General features: G+C 33.6%; 1 protein-coding gene across 4 annotated transcripts in view; it reads left to right on the top strand.

The window, feature by feature from the left end:
• PPP4R3B (protein phosphatase 4 regulatory subunit 3B) overlaps nucleotides 1-15944 on the top strand; it is a 60506-nt gene that overhangs the window by 25882 nt on the left and 18680 nt on the right. For 3 of the 4 annotated variants that reach the window (XM_029937386.1, XM_029937385.1, XM_029937388.1), the window contains exons 6-9: nucleotides 1187-1303; nucleotides 2692-2808; nucleotides 11697-11828; nucleotides 12898-13000. In XM_029937386.1, the coding sequence (XP_029793246.1) occupies nucleotides 1187-1303; nucleotides 2692-2808; nucleotides 11697-11828; nucleotides 12898-13000 (469 nt within the window). The remainder of the gene's footprint in view (nucleotides 1-1186; nucleotides 1304-2691; nucleotides 2809-11696; nucleotides 11829-12897; nucleotides 13001-15944) is intronic. The other variant, XM_029937387.1, reaches the window with a different exon arrangement.

The raw sequence follows: 15944 nt of genomic DNA, 5'->3' as shown, positions 1-15944 counted from the left end.
GCTGGAAAACGTCAGAGAGAGAGGGAGACACAGAATCTGAAGCAGGGTCCAGGCTCTCAGCTAGCTGTCAGCACAGAGCCCAACGCGGGGCTCGAACCCATGAACCATGAGATCATGACCTGAGCTGAAGCTGGACGCTTAACCAACTAAGCCACCCAGGCGCCCCGGCAAATACAGATTTTAATATTGAATTTGTTAAGAGAGAATTTTTAATAATTATATACTATAAAATGATTATTCTCAAAGTTTCTTAAACTTAATGTTTTGTATATTTACCCGTTTCTTAAAGTATTTTGATGTGTGTTTTTTCCCCCAGTGAGGGAATTGTGTGCTTAAAAATCCCCAAATTAGATAGGGGTTTATGTTAGGACACAACTACAAACTCATACATTTTTATGATTGTAGATACATTATAGAACAGCTCTTTTTAAAAAAGAAAATAATAAGTACAATAAAAAATAAAGAGGTAAGGACAGTGCTTCTTGAATACATTAATAATAAGTAATTTGGTTCTTGGAAATGTTTTTTTCTTTTGAATGTATATATTTTCTGAGACACCATGCTTTGGAGGAAGAGAATAGTGATTGCTACTTACCAGCAGTTTGTCATTTTCTTTAAACATTATAATCAGGTACTTGGGTTTTAAAAAGTAATGAGAAATTGCTGGCTTAGAATCAGCCAAGTCATCTTGGTGTAGATATTAGCCTACTCAGTTTTCTTATTTATAAAATTAGTCCTTTAAACTCGGGAATCTCTTAATGTCCTTTCCAATTCTTAAAAATGAAATTGTACTTTTGAGAGCTGAGAACCTAGCTACCATTTATTACGTAGCATGTTTCTACGATAATATATGCTCTACTTCAAAATATATGCCTTAACGTGACATTTTTACAACTGAATCATAAATTGAAAATATTATATGTGTATTCACTCTCTGACTCCACATACAACACTTAACACTGTATGCCTTTGGAGAGTTCATTGTTCAGTGTGTGGAAATAATGGAAGGTTTAGTTTTAGTGGGATTCTAGTTTTTTGAGAGGTTCTTTAATATAGGCTTGAGGGTCCATGATACCCTGAAGAGGCAAGGTCCTTAAGAAGGGCACATCACATTATGGTCTGTCACATTAAAGTGAGCCCAAGATTGCTGTGTGTCAACTTCTAACTATACTTTCTAACATTGCAGGTTAATTTTTTCAAGGAATTTTGTGCGTTTTCTCAGACATTACAACCTCAAAACAGGGATGCATTTTTCAAAACTTTGGCAAAGTTGGGGATTCTGCCCGCTCTTGAAATTGTAATGGTAATTATACAACTTCTTTTCATGTTTTTGAAGTTGTGAATTTGTCGTAAATTTATACAATGTATGTGGAAGTATAGTAATGCATATTAAATTGTGTAATTCAGGTTATGATTGATTCACTTGATAGTGAATTAATACAAGTGTATTCAGTTTTCAGAATTTTATTAACTTAAATTTGTAATATTGATATGTAAGCACTTGCATATAATACAGATTCAAGTGAATTAAAATCCCAAGTGTTTTTTCACAACTATTATCTCATCAGTAGCAGTAGTAAATATGTTACATAGAAATGTTTGAAACATCTTTCCTTTTTAGACCAGTGAGTAGAGTAAGGGCAAACTGGACCAAGGGTTAGGGCAATGGTTCTTATACATTTGTTTGTATGATTTTTATCCATTGGTATTATATGATAAATTAAAACATATTTTAAAATTATTTATTATTTCATTTGAAAATGATAAACATGACATAAATAATATAACTTTTATGAAAAAGTAATCTTTGAGAAACAAAAAGTTTTAGTGGATGAGTGGCATTTCACTTTTATTTTTTTGGGAATCCCTTTAACATTTGGTTTAATAGAAGACAGATTCTCATAGCAACTTCTGCATTTAATTTGTTGTGATATCACGTGTCTTAAAGCCTCTGGAAAACCCCACTATACTTGTGATATATTTACTGAGAGTGAAAAGGGCCAATAATGCCCTAGGATTATTTATTATTATGAAAGTAGTTTTTTGATTTCATGCGGTTCCTGAAAAGGATGTTGGACACCTCATCAGAATTCCCTAGACAACACTTGGAGAACTGCTGAGTTAGGGAACGTGTTCAGAATCACTTGGAGATTTTGTAACTTATGAGTCATGTACTCTTCATATATTAAAAAGGGAAAAACATTCAGGATCAGTACTTTTGGAAAACTAAGTTGTGGAAAAAGAATGAAAATACCCAGTATTTTTAAAAGCATCCTCTATGAGGGAATCAGTTCCTAAAAAGTAACTGGCAAATAAATCCAGGACCAAAGATGGATTCTGGAAAATTTTGGAGTCTTAGCTAGGTAACATCATTCATATTTTGCACATATTTAAATTGAAAAACAATTTCTTTATGGCATTTGTAAAGTATTCCTTTATAATGCTGATTCTTAACATTTAAATTCTCTGAATATTTTTATGGTGGTAAAAACTGGCACAAACTAATCATTGAGCTGCTTAAAAGTTTTTTTAATATTTGTAAAAGAAAAGGAAGGATGGAGAGATTATACATTGTGAATCCAGTACAATTTCTAAATCCACAAAGTTGATGTGTATAGATTTGGCAAAGAAAAGGAACACAGCACAGTTTTTGTTAACAGTCTTTAAGTAACCTAATTTTCCTTTTATTAGGGCATGGATGATTTGCAAGTTAGATCAGCAGCTACAGATATATTTTCTTATCTAGTAGAGTTTAGTCCATCTATGGTCCGAGAATTTGTAATGCAAGAAGCCCAGCAGAGTGATGATGTAAGTAATAATGCCCTGATTCTGTGTCAATTACCTGTAGAGTAGTGTTGGCATACTATTGAGAGAAAAGGTATAACTACAATCTTATTCTTTAATGAAGCAGAATAGTAGATTTCTGATCATTTGTGACTTTAGCAAGCCCAGAATATGTGGTATTTGATTTGTTTATTTTACAAACAGTATTCAGACTTGTATTAAGATACTTTAATAAAATCAAGTTCTTTAAAAAAAAAGTTCAAGTGCTAATGATGTGTAATTTCAAACCCTTAGCTCAGGCACTTACCTCGTATAACCAACAAATTGCTTTCACTTGTTCAAATGTGTCATTTTTTTCCATGTGAATGAATGTTTAATAATGAGACCAATGTGTTTTCCCACTAGGGAAATACTTAAAACTTTCCCTTTAAACTGTTTTAAGAACAAAATGAACATATAACTATAATTTAAAGTAGTCTTTCTCATTTTAAATATATTTTAGTATTAAAAAAATGAGTATAATTATGTTCCTTCTTAAAGATTTTGATTCCCATTGTATGATTTCTCATTGTATGAGTTACTGTTGAATTAAACTACAGTTGTTGTTTTGTTTTTAATATTTTAAATATCCGCTTAGATTTTTACATCCTTTGTTAGATATTTTCAGGGTTTTTCTTTTTAAAGCAATTTCATTTTAGAATCAGTTTGAGCTAATGCTGTAGTTTCAGGCAGTAGAAAAGAAAGAGAAGAAATCTTTAAGTATATTTTAAGGTTTTTTTTTTTAAACCCCAAAAGTGCTTTCTTTAAAGTCAGATACCTAGTTTATTAATCAGTTTATAATCTCATTGTTGGTATGTGTATCTTAGTGCCACCCTTTACAGAAAGTAACTCTGAAATTAACACTCTTAATTGTTGCATCCTCAATGATAGGCATTAAGCATGTTCATCATAAAATCTCTTCAGATAAGGAGAATAAACTACTGATTTTTAAAATTCTTAACTATGGAAGTTTTTATTTCTATTTTCTTCAGAAATATTTCCTTATTTACATTTAATTGATGGATGAGATTTAGAGAAGCACTTACTGATTTTTAACGATGAAAAATCTCCTCAGTTATTCATGTTGGTAGAATCCTACTTTTCAGGATCTTTCGCTTCTCCAAATTTTCTGAGATCTAGCAGTTTAACAGTTTAAAAATTGTGTTGCCTCCAAATAATTGAGTTAGCCCACAAAAGAGGATAAATTTCTCTTTTTTTCCCCTTCAATATTGAGGATTCTACTTGCTAAATTCTGCATTGGGTGCCTGGTAACCTTTAAAAAGAAAAGACTTAACTGTGTATTTAGTGGGGAGTTGATATTTTGATGGCCTTTTAAAAAATAAATGCACAGCATTCAAACTTTTCTTTCCAGTATTATGGAGCAGATTTGGTTTTAGAACTTGGATTACATATTAAAATGTGTGTTGAGACATAGGAAATATTAACATATTTTACCATAGTTATTATTTCTAAGATAGAAGAATAGATTTAGTGATAATTGCTGTCTTTTCACATACTTTTATGCTAATGCCCTTTGAGACATTTAATAAAACTTATTTTAGAATATGACTGGGTAAGGCAGCTATTACTGAACCGCTTATTTTGATAGGTATTTGCATTCTATTTCTAATTTAGGAATGAATTCATATGTTAATTTTTTAGGTATGAAAATAGCATTGGGTTTTTTTTTAAGAGTCCTTATTTTGTAAAGGTTTATACTGAAGTACTTACAGAATTATATATACAGGATTTACTTTAAAATAATTCTGAGAGACATAATTTGCCTTAATAAAGTTAAATATATGAGCTAATCTCTTTGCATTAACTGTTCAATATTATATTGGATATATTGTTTCTTAAAATTGCATCTATTTTTTAAACTTTTTTTTAAAATAATTTTTTATATTCTTTATTTATTTTTGAGAGACAGAGATAGTACAAGCAGCGGAGGGTCAGAGAGAGAGGGAGGTACAGAATCCAAAGCAGGCTCCAGGCTCTGAGCTAGCCAGCACAGAGCCCGACACGGGGCTCAAACCCACGAACTGTGAGATCATGACCTGAGCCGAAGTCGGACGCTCAACCAACTGAGCCACCCAGGCGTACCCCATTATTTTGTAATAATCTTAAATTTACAGAAAAGTTAAAATTAATAGTACGAAGAACTCCTATATACACTTCACCAGGTTCCCCAGTTATTACTATTTTATTTCTAATTTGCATTATCATTTTCTTTCTTAATGTTTATATGTACACATTTGCATACAGTTATTTTTGTTCTAACCCATTGAAGAATAAGGTACAGAAATGATGACACAATGCCTTTTTACCCGTAGCTACTTCAGTGTCTATAATTATCAAAATCAAGGAGTTAACATTTTTGCTCACATCTAACTGCAGTCCTAATTCAGATTCTGTCAGTTCTCCCCATAATGTTCATTTTAGCCAAGACAAAAATGAAAACTTCCTACTTGAGTGTTCAGCAGTTTGGATTTAGCTAATGTTTCCTCATGATTCGATTTAGTTTATTTCTTTGTGTCAGGAATGGTGCAAAAGTAATGTTACCTTCAGTGCCTTACATCAAGAAATTCCCTTAAATTTAAAAACTTAACTTACAGGTATTTTTGTTCAGACTGTTAGGCCATTTCACAGACATAAGGAGTTGGACCATTTAGTTCTATAGAATTTGAAGAACTATTTTTGTGTTCTTCTAACATGTCAGAATGGATTAAAAGAAGTATTATTTCTCTTACACTTGCAGGCCCTCATTCAAGTTGCTGCAGAACAAATTTCACATGCATTTTTTTCTAATAATTCTTATTTACATTAAAACAAAAATGTACAACATCCATCAGTTATTTTTATTCTACTTCAGAATAATGTTCCAACTCCTGTCATTCTTTTTTCTTGTTTACTATATTCATGGAGTCTAAGAGACATAGATGGTAATATTTTTTGATCTTACCAGAGAGTACTAGTGGAAAATACTTATTTGACTTTATCGTGGTTGCTACTTGGCTGATAGTGACTGCCTAATACCATGAATCATAAAATGTATCTCAATATCAAGAAGGTAAAAGTTTTCAGAAGTCTGTCTTAGAAGCAATGAAATAAAATATGTTCTTTATCTTTCCCAGTCAGAAAATAGAGATGCCAACTGTGGTAACTTGGATAATTTCTGAATTCCATGTGTAGATACCCAGAACTTCCCCTCTGTTGCTAATTATTTTTGGCAGTATTGCAAAATTCTTAAACCCACAAAAATGTACTTTAAAAACCAGTATGTGCTTCTAAGAATAGTATGAAGTTGAAGTGTGGTAATGAAATCAGTAAGGATATCATTTCTCTAAAACTTTGATTGTGAAATTATTAAACCCTTGAAAAATCTCCCTGAAACCGTGGTTAAATTCACTTAAATGTTGTTATTTAGGTGAAGGGTAGCAAAATTTTCTTAAAAGGCCAGAACATAAATATGACTTGGTGGGCCCTATGGGCTGTGTTGCAGATTCAACCCTGCCATTGTAGTATGAACTGTCCGTAGATGGTTTGAAAATGAATAGTATAGCTATGTTCCAGAGAATGTTTTACTGTAAAACTTTATTTACAAAATAGACAACCAGCAAAGTAGTTTTGTAGTTTTGCCAATCCCTGACTTAGACCCCTTTCTTAGAATATTGTAGGTCAGTGATGGTGGCATTTAAAGGCTGATTCTGAATTGAAGGTTATAATTGTAAAAGCTTCTGTGGCAGTGTAAAAAGAAGTAAAAAAAAAAAAAAAACCAAAAGACCATAGGAATAAAAGCAGGTTTTAATGGGAGGGAGTCACTGGGCCCTCTTAATTGAAACTATAAATTTAAGGGGAGGCAGATAAAAAGTATATAAATTTAAGAGGTGTTCTCTAGAATAGATTTTGGTGCTCCAGGATTGACACACATTAACTAGAGTTGCTATATAATGGTTTATTTGCACATCAGGTCATCATTTAGCTTTTGAAGAAGGAATTTTCCAGTAGGGTTTTTTTTTTTTTTAAATCTTCACTCTTTTATTGCACTTGATTGAGCATGAGTTTTTTTCACCCCTAGCTACTCCATTGTTGGAGTAGCTGGTTAAGGAAAAATGGATTTGTACTCGTATTTTAATGCCAGTGAAAAACTCTAGCAGACAGAAGCTAGACAATTCAACTCTAGCTGGCTTGAATTTTGAAAGAGTTCCCCACCTTACAGTGATTTTTCTGCTCTGTTCCCTTTGTTCTGCCATTGGAGAAATAGGCATGGGAGCATTAATAAGGTCACTTAGACAGCTACTTATTGGCTGTACTGCATTTAGAGAATGCTAATTGATTCAGCTATTCCTTCTGTTCACCAAGGCTTGCTTTGTGGTATTAATTAAGTGAAACATGCCTTACAGACAACTTTTAGTTAATTGTATGTTCCACCATTCATTATATTGCTTAGGAGCTATTTGTTCATTGTTTCTGAAAGATACTAGGATATAGTCATGCATTGTAGTAGACTAATTTTAATTGTTTACTGAAGTGGGCATACCTCTGGAATAAGACTGTCTAGCTGTTCCATACTGCTCTGTGAGATAATCTGTAAATTTGTGGTTAATTCTAATACTTTAGCAATTGATTTTTACTTAGTTTGGCATAATCCAGTAATATAATAATAATAATAGAACCTAACCTGTATCCTAAGGCTTATTTTTTCCTATCTCTCAGTGTCTTTCACTGGATGCTGTCTACCATGTTACCAATCATAGTTTCATATATTTTGTCCCGTTTTTGTAGTTGTTGCAGGTAAAAAACAAAAATCTAGTTCCTATCATTCCATCTTAACCAAAGCAGAAATCTGATTTTGCTTTTATTTTTAGAGCAAATTTCAGTGCAAAAGTCTCTCCCTTATTACAGAATTGGAAAGTTTGTAGATTCATGTCTCTTTTGTGTTTTCTTTAATAAATCATTTTTGTTTCAGTAAAGTGGCACATTAGCATTAAAAAATAAACCCATCTGACAAGGACTGAGAGGCCAACCTGTTTTAAGACTTTTCATTGAATGTAGCAATTAGTAGTCTTGATTGTGAGAAATTTCCATATTTTGCCCTCCCCCCATCTTTTTTTTGTCTAAGTGTGATTATCCTGTTTTTTCCTGTTCTTTAACAATGAAACTGTAATGATCAGCTTAAAGAGTATCCTTTAGTTTCTATGAAGACAGAAATACTGAGATCTGTGACAGAAGAAAAGAAGAGGAGGATAAGGAATTAATGTATTACTTAAGAATGGCTTTGTCTCGGGGCGCCTGGGTGGCTCAGTCAGCTAAGTGTCCAGCTTTGGCTCAGGTCATGTTCTCATCGTAAATGAGTTTGAGCCCCACATCGGGCTCTGTGTTGATGGCTCAGAGCCTGGAGTCTGCTTCAGATTCTGTGTCTCCCTCTCTCTCAAAATAAAATAAAGATATTAAAAAAAAAAAAGAATAACTTTGGCTTCATATATCAGAAAAATCAGGAGTGGCATCAGCAAGATGCCAGCAAGACAGAATAGGAAGTTCCAGGTCTCATCCCCACAATAGAAACCGATTTAACAACCATTAACAGATAAGAATGCCTCCATGAGACTTCTGGAGTCTAGGTTAAAGGCTGAGCACAGAAATGAGGAAAGATGTATTGGAAAGAGTAAGAACCATTTCACTTTACCATTGTCACTTCTCAACATAAGACAATATCAAAAGGGCCTCTCTGGGGAAAGGGAGAGAGCAAAGCGAAGGTCTGACATCCCCAGCCTCTCAGAACATTACCCATGAAGGTCACTTCTTTCATGTCCTACCCAGAACACTGAGGAATCACTCCACAATAGCTAAGAATAAAGAAAAGGAGCAGGAGCTCTCAGCATCATCAGATAGATTTCAGTAACTGGTCCATGTACCCCAGTAATGAACCCCATCAGCTGACCCAGCCAAAATCTCTCAATAGGCTGATAAGTGGTGAACTTTCCCTGCCAAAGCCAGTCTGTAAAGACTGAAAGAGCTAACTACTTTTTTAGATTGGCAGATGTTAGCACAGGATTGCAATGATTAGGGAAACTTGATACCACCAAAGAAACAAAAAAGTTATGAATAATGGAAAACCATGAACTGCCTGACAAATAATTCAAAATAATTGTCTTAAGCTCAGTGAGCTCTAAGAGTACAGAGAAAACTAAATGAAATCAGGAAAACAGTACATGGACAAAATGTCCTGCTGTCAGGTCAGAGCTTGATAAGGAGCTTAACACAAACTGATGGATATCATGACCTGAGCCAAAATCAAGAGTTGGCTGAGCCACTCAGATGCCCCTAAAGGGAGTTAAAATGAAAGAACACTAAACAGCTATAAGAAAGTATATGTAAGTGTAAATGTCACTGGTGAAGATAAATATATAGACAAATATAGAATAAGTAGTACACCATTGGTGTTAATGTAAATCAGTTTTAACCTGGTGTAAAAGGTAAAAGACAAAATATTAAGAATAACTCTAACTTCAAAAGTTTTCAATAGATGTACAATATAGAAAATAAATTCTGATGTCAATATGATGTCAGTATGTGGATTTGGAGTAAAAGTATAGAGTTTGTTTGCAATTGCTGATGAGACGTTCAAAATATATAAGGAATTCCTGCAATTCAGTAGCAAAAAAAAAAAAATTCAATCCAGTTGGAAAATAGGTAAAGGAACTGAATAGGCATTTCTCCAAAGTACACATCTTTTAGGATGGCTATTATCAGAAAATAAAGAAAGTCTTCACAAGGATGTGGAGGGGAAAAAGAGCCCTTTGTATACTCATGATGGGGATATATTGGTGCTGGTATCATAGAGAACAGTATGGGAGTTCCTCTAAAAATTAAAGTAGACGATCATATGATCCAGCAATCTTGCTTCTGTGTGTAAACCCGAAAGGTCTTGAAGAGCTACCTGCACTCCCATGTTCAGTGCAGCACTATTCACAATAGTCAAGATACGTAAGCAACCTATGTGTCCATCTGCAGATGAATGGACAAAGAAAATTAACTACAGATGTACAGTAGGACATTATTCAGCTTTAATAAAAGCAAGAGATCCTGCCATTTTTGACAACTTGGATGAACCTCAGAGGACATTTTGCCAAGTGAAGCCAGACACCTAAGGAAAAATACATGATACACCTTATATGACGAATAAAAAACAAACTCGTAGAATCAGAGGGTATAATGGTGCATGACAGGATGGGGAAGGTATAGATGTTATACAGGATGAGTACGTCCTAGAGTACTATACAGCCTAGTACCTATAATTAATATTATATACTTAAAATTTTGCTAAGTTTGTAAAGTAAGTAAGTGCCATAGCGGCGTTCTGAAGAAAGTTTATTGGCTGACACCTTTTTGTAATATCTTAATATTTTACATAAGTTATGCTTTGCCAATCATACCAGAATAAGAGCAGCAGATTAATGTGTAATATGCTTCTTTCCTTCAGATTGAAATGGGGCTTGGGTCTGGATTCATTAATATAGTTCTATGAATGTTACTTCATAATAACTCCCAAACTTGAAGAGATTTTTTTGTTTCTAATGCCATGACGATATTTTGAAATATGGTAGGGGGGTTGGGTTCTGATTTTAAGCACTTTGGTTGCTATGACGTGGTTTTCTTGGTTCTTCACTAAATTTAAAAATCACAACTTTATGGGGAAATACTTTTGCAAATCACAATATATTAAATTTGAGAGGGACTAGCAAAACTGTAAATAATAACAAAAAGTGCTTTATTACTGAAGATTTCTTTTTTATTACTTTATAGGATTCTCCCCAATTTAAGTTCATCTTCATTGCATGCAGTTCCCTAGTTGATCTCCTTCCGTTACAAGCATTCTTCTTTCCCCAGTTATAAACATTCTTTCTTCAAAACTTCTTCCTTCCCCCAGTTATAAACATATTCTCAAATCCACTGAGTTGATGTCAAAACTTTTTTCTTGAACAGTCACTTTGTATTGTATTTTAATTCCCAAGATTTCTTTAAAATATGTGCCAAAGGCAGATTTTGTATCTGCAAGCTGCTTCCTAGTTTCATAATCAAGATGCCAAAACATGCACCCAATGTAACTACAAATCTATGTGGCTTTAGATTAGTAACACAGTGTGTACACACTTGCTTCCTGTGGAGGATTGTACTGAGTTTTCCCTTTTTTTTTTTTTTTTTGTTAGAAAGGATTTTCTCATTAGAAGCTGAGACATTTGGGGCACCTGGGTGGCTCAGCCAGTTAAGTGTCTGACTTTGGCTCAGGTCATGATCTCAGGGTTCATGGGTTAAGCCCCGCGTTGGGCTGTGCACTGACAGCTCAGAGTCTGCAGCTTGCTTCAGATTCTGTGTCCCCATCTCTCTGTCCCTCTCCCACCCATGCTCTGTCTCTCTCTGCCTCAAAAATAAACATTAAAAAAATTTTTAATTAAAAAAAAAAAAGCTGAGGTAATTTGTGTTTTAGGGTCACAAGATATGTGGTCTTCCTTATTCACTCAACTTCTAAACTTGAGACTGAAACCTAGAATGAGCATGTTAGAATTTCCAGTGAACAAGAATCCCTGGTCTATGGTTTTGTTTTCCACTTCTCGTATATTGATGTTATGGTAAATGGTTATATTTTCCACTTTCCCTGTGTTGATATTATCACAAGCTGTAGTGTGCTCTGCTTTTTTTAGTAGATTTTTTTCACTCGTGTGTTCATAGAGTTTTGAAAAATACTAGGTACATAAAAGTTGAAATAAGTTTATTCTTTGTTTTTGGTTCGGTATGTTTCTGATTTTATTCTTTCAGTTGATGTATTTGTTTTATATCTAAACCAGGTCTAATGGAAATACATTTTCTTTCAGGATATCCTTCTCATTAATGTAGTAATCGAACAAATGATCTGTGATACCGATCCTGAACTAGGAGGTGCTGTTCAGTTAATGGGACTTCTTCGTACTCTAATTGATCCAGAGAACATGCTGGCTACTACTAATGTAAGAAATCATTCTGAGATAAAAATGTTTTATTCTAGTCTGTTTTAAATGATTTCATGTATAATAAATTATGTATAAATAAATAAATTATACATAAATATAAATATTTTAATATTTGTACAGCTTTGCAAAACAATAAATACTTAAGTATTTGTACACTTGGTATTCAAGTGGCAGTGGTGTTCCTATAGCAGTTTATTTTTGGCAAAATACAAGATTATAATCTGCTAAACCTTAGTATAACTTTAGCCTTTCTCTTCATGGCCTTGGCCTCTGTTAACTTCTTGAAAGTTAGCATACAACAATGTGTATACATGTAGCACTGCTGAACTATAAACAGTAAATTTGGTTAAGATGGTAAATTTTATGTATTCTTTAATCATAATGAAAAACAAAAGTTAATAGGTACTGAATGATCTCAACTGCATAGTAAGGGAAGTCATTAAAAAAAGACTTACACAAATATTCCAAAATACTAATAGTTGTCTCAAAATGTTGGGAGGGTTTTTCTCTATAAAGTTCCCTCATATTTAGGGAATATGTATGTTATTTTTAAATCATGACTTGTTTATGAGATCAGTTGTTTAGTGTCCAAAATCAAAAGCATTATTTTCCAAATTTCCAAATAATAAATTTTTTAATTAAAAAAATAGATCTAAATTATGCCCTATCTCAGCTGGCTTGATAAATCATTTTGGTGGTTTTTCATATTTGGACATTCTATGAAATCTGAAGTTCCAAAATTTAAGCAGTTAAGTTACTCCTCTCACATTGCTTGGTAAACATTCTTCATTTCATTTCAGATCACAGCATATTGGAAAAACTTTTTCTGAATAATTTTCTCAGAAAAACTTTTTATAATTTTCTTGCTTTCATTTTAATTTAATAAGTAGTATGAAATAGATTTGATTTTTCAGTACTGCAAAATATGATTATATCGAACATAGGTCTAGTTTTTGGTGCGTTTGGAGTATCTTAAAGTATCTGTTATTTGTATATGACCTGCACTAGTTCTTAAAGACATTAACTAAAAGATAATAAAGTATTTTTTTAATTCTGTATGTTTCAGAAAACTGAAAAAAGTGAATTTCTAAATTTCTTCTACAACCATTGTATGCATGTTCTCACAGCACCACTTTTGACCAATACTTCAGAAGACAAGTGTGAAAAGGGTAGGGTCTCTTACTTATCTGCTCATGGTTTCCATTTTTGAGGAGTAAAATAAGTATTAAATTACAACAAGCTGTCTACTCAGTGCCTTATATGACAGAGAAATTACTACTGAAAAATTTTTAGTACGAAATTATGATTTCCCTAGTTTCAGAGTGTCTGTGTTAGAGAATGATACAGAAAATGTGGCAAAATGTGGCACCTTAAGGAAGAGAGTTATAAACACCTAGTAAAAGGAGATTGTTCCCAGGGTTGTTAGAATTTGTATTGAGAGTAAGAGTAGACCATATATTACCTACATTAGAAAATCCAGGGAACAGTCATTTTGGAGAATAATTTGGCAGTAAAGTAAAAGCTCTTTAATTTTATAATATAAGGATCAAAAGTTGATAGGTTAATCAGAAAAGTTGGTTAAGGGGCGCCTGGGTGGCTCAGTCGGTTAAGCGTCCAGCTTCGGCTCAGGTCATGATCTCGCAGTTCGTGGGTTCGAGTCCCGCGTCGGGCTCTGTGCTGATGGCTAGCTCAGAGCCTGGAGCCTGCTTTGGATTCTGTGTCTCCCTCTCTCTCTGACCCTCCCCTGCTCTCACTGTCTCTGTCTCTCAAAAATAAATAAAAACCATAAAAAAAAATTTAAAACAAATTCAAAAAAATAAAAAAAAAAAAAAGAAAAGTTGGTTAAAGAAGAGAACAGTTAAAAAAAAAAAAACTCTATATGGGGCACCAGGGTGGCCCAGTCTAGAAACCATCATATTCTTGACTTTGGTTCAGGTCATGATCTCATCATTTTTGAGATCAAGCCCTGTGTTGGGCTTTGTGCAAACAGCAAAGAGCCTGCTAGGGTTCTCTCTCTTTCTCACTCTGTGTCTCTCAAAGTAATTAATAAACATTTTTTAAAAATGAATTTAAAAAAGCTGTCAATATTTATTCTTTTTTTAATGCTTATTTTTATTTTGAGAGACAGAAAGAGAGGGAAAGAGAGCGGGAATCCCAGGGGGAGAATCCCAAGATCTCATGAACTACGTACGACTCATGACCCAAGCCAAAATCAAGAGTCAGATGCTTAACCAACTGAGCCACCCAGGGACCCTTGTAAATATTTATTCTAAATTCTGACTAATTTGCTAATATTTTGTTTAGGGGGAGACCTTTCTTTTTTTAATGTACTTTTTAACATTATTTCCATTCTTCTTTCATGCATAAACTACACCTATAATTCATCAGTTACAACTTCTGGTTTTTCTGACTACTATGTATTCAACTTAGCCATAGATATTACATTTTTATAATATTGCTTCAGTCTACAGTACTTAAATTATGTAATCATACTGCCAAAAATAACTAGCATTAACAAAGGACCTTTTGATAAGTGTACAACTCATCTGATGAAATGAAAAGGGGGGCCACATTCCAATGAGTAGTTAAGAAGAAGTCCGTTAAAGAGAATGTTTACTAAACTAATAAAATTGTGAAATGGGCAGACCTTACATAATACCATCAGTTCAGTTTCTGAGTGTACATCCTAGGAACATTTGTTACTTGTTTTTATTTAAATTTGAGTTAGCTGACATACAGTGCAATAGTGATTTCAGGAGTAGAATTCAATGATTCATCATATACAACACCCAGTGCTCATCACAACCAAGTGCCCTCCTTAATGCCCATCACCCATCTAGCCCATCCCCAACCTACCCCTCTCCATCAACCCTCCATTCTTCATCATTAAGAATCTCTTGTGGTTTGTTCCCCCTCTCCTTTTTCCCCTTGTCATAGTCATCTGTTTTGTTTCTTAAATTCCATGTATGTGTAAAATCATATGGTATTTGTCTTTCTCTGATTGACTTATTTACCTTAGCATAATATATTCTAATTCTAACTCCATCCAGGTCATTACAAATAGCAAGGTTTCATTTTTTTTGAAGGCTAAGTAATAATTCCACACACACACACACACACACACACACACACACACACAATACAAATGGCAAGATTTCATTCTTTTTGATGACTAAGTAATATTCTACACACACATATATACATCATACATACATACACACATGCACACACAACCACATTTTCTTTATCCATTCATGAGTCAGTGGACATTTGGGCTCTCTCCATAGTTTCTCTGGTTAATAATGCTGCCATAATCATTAGGGTGCATGTACCCCTTTGAATCTGTAGTTTTGTATCCTCTGAGTAAATATCTAGTAGAGCAATTACTGGCTCCTAGGGTAGTCCTATATTTAGTTTTTTGAGGAACCTCCATACCGTTTCTCCAGAATGGCTGCACCAGTTTGAATTCCCACCAACAGTGCAAGAGGGTTCCCCTTTCTCCTCATTCTCGCCAATATCTGTTTCTTGTGATGTTAATTGTTCTTGTTCTGACACATGCCAGGTGGTATCTCACTGTGGCTTTGATTTGTATTTTCCTAGGGAACGTTTATGCATGTGCATGATAGGTACAAGAATGTTGGTACATTGCTCATGGTAGGAAAATGAAGAATGTGTGGTATAGTCATATAATGGAATTCAATATAGCAGTTAAAATAATTGAATTTTGATCTATCAGCTGACTAGTTCTCAAATATGTAGTTGGGTAAAAAATGTTGCAGAGTATTTTCATGCAGAATGATTTCATTTGTATAAATTAAAATAAATATATTTTTAATCTGTATTTTAAAATTAAACACTTCCAGCATACAGAAATATTTAAATAATTGTATAACAGACACCCATATATTTCCTGTTGGCTTTATCAAAACTAACTTGACATACTTTTCCAAATATTTTTGAGAAGGAAATAAATTGCAGATGTTGTTGGGAGTTTCCTATTCTTCCATTCACATTCTCACTTCTCTCCCATCCCTTACGGAATGCTAAATTTGAAGTTTATCACCCCATGTCTGTTTACATATTATTATGACATGAATAATGTATTATTTTTCA

This window comes from Suricata suricatta, chromosome 4, assembly GCF_006229205.1.
Source record: "Suricata suricatta isolate VVHF042 chromosome 4, meerkat_22Aug2017_6uvM2_HiC, whole genome shotgun sequence".
Classification (NCBI taxonomy): Eukaryota; Metazoa; Chordata; class Mammalia; order Carnivora; family Herpestidae; genus Suricata; species Suricata suricatta.
This window is presented reverse-complemented; position numbering and strand designations above follow the sequence as displayed.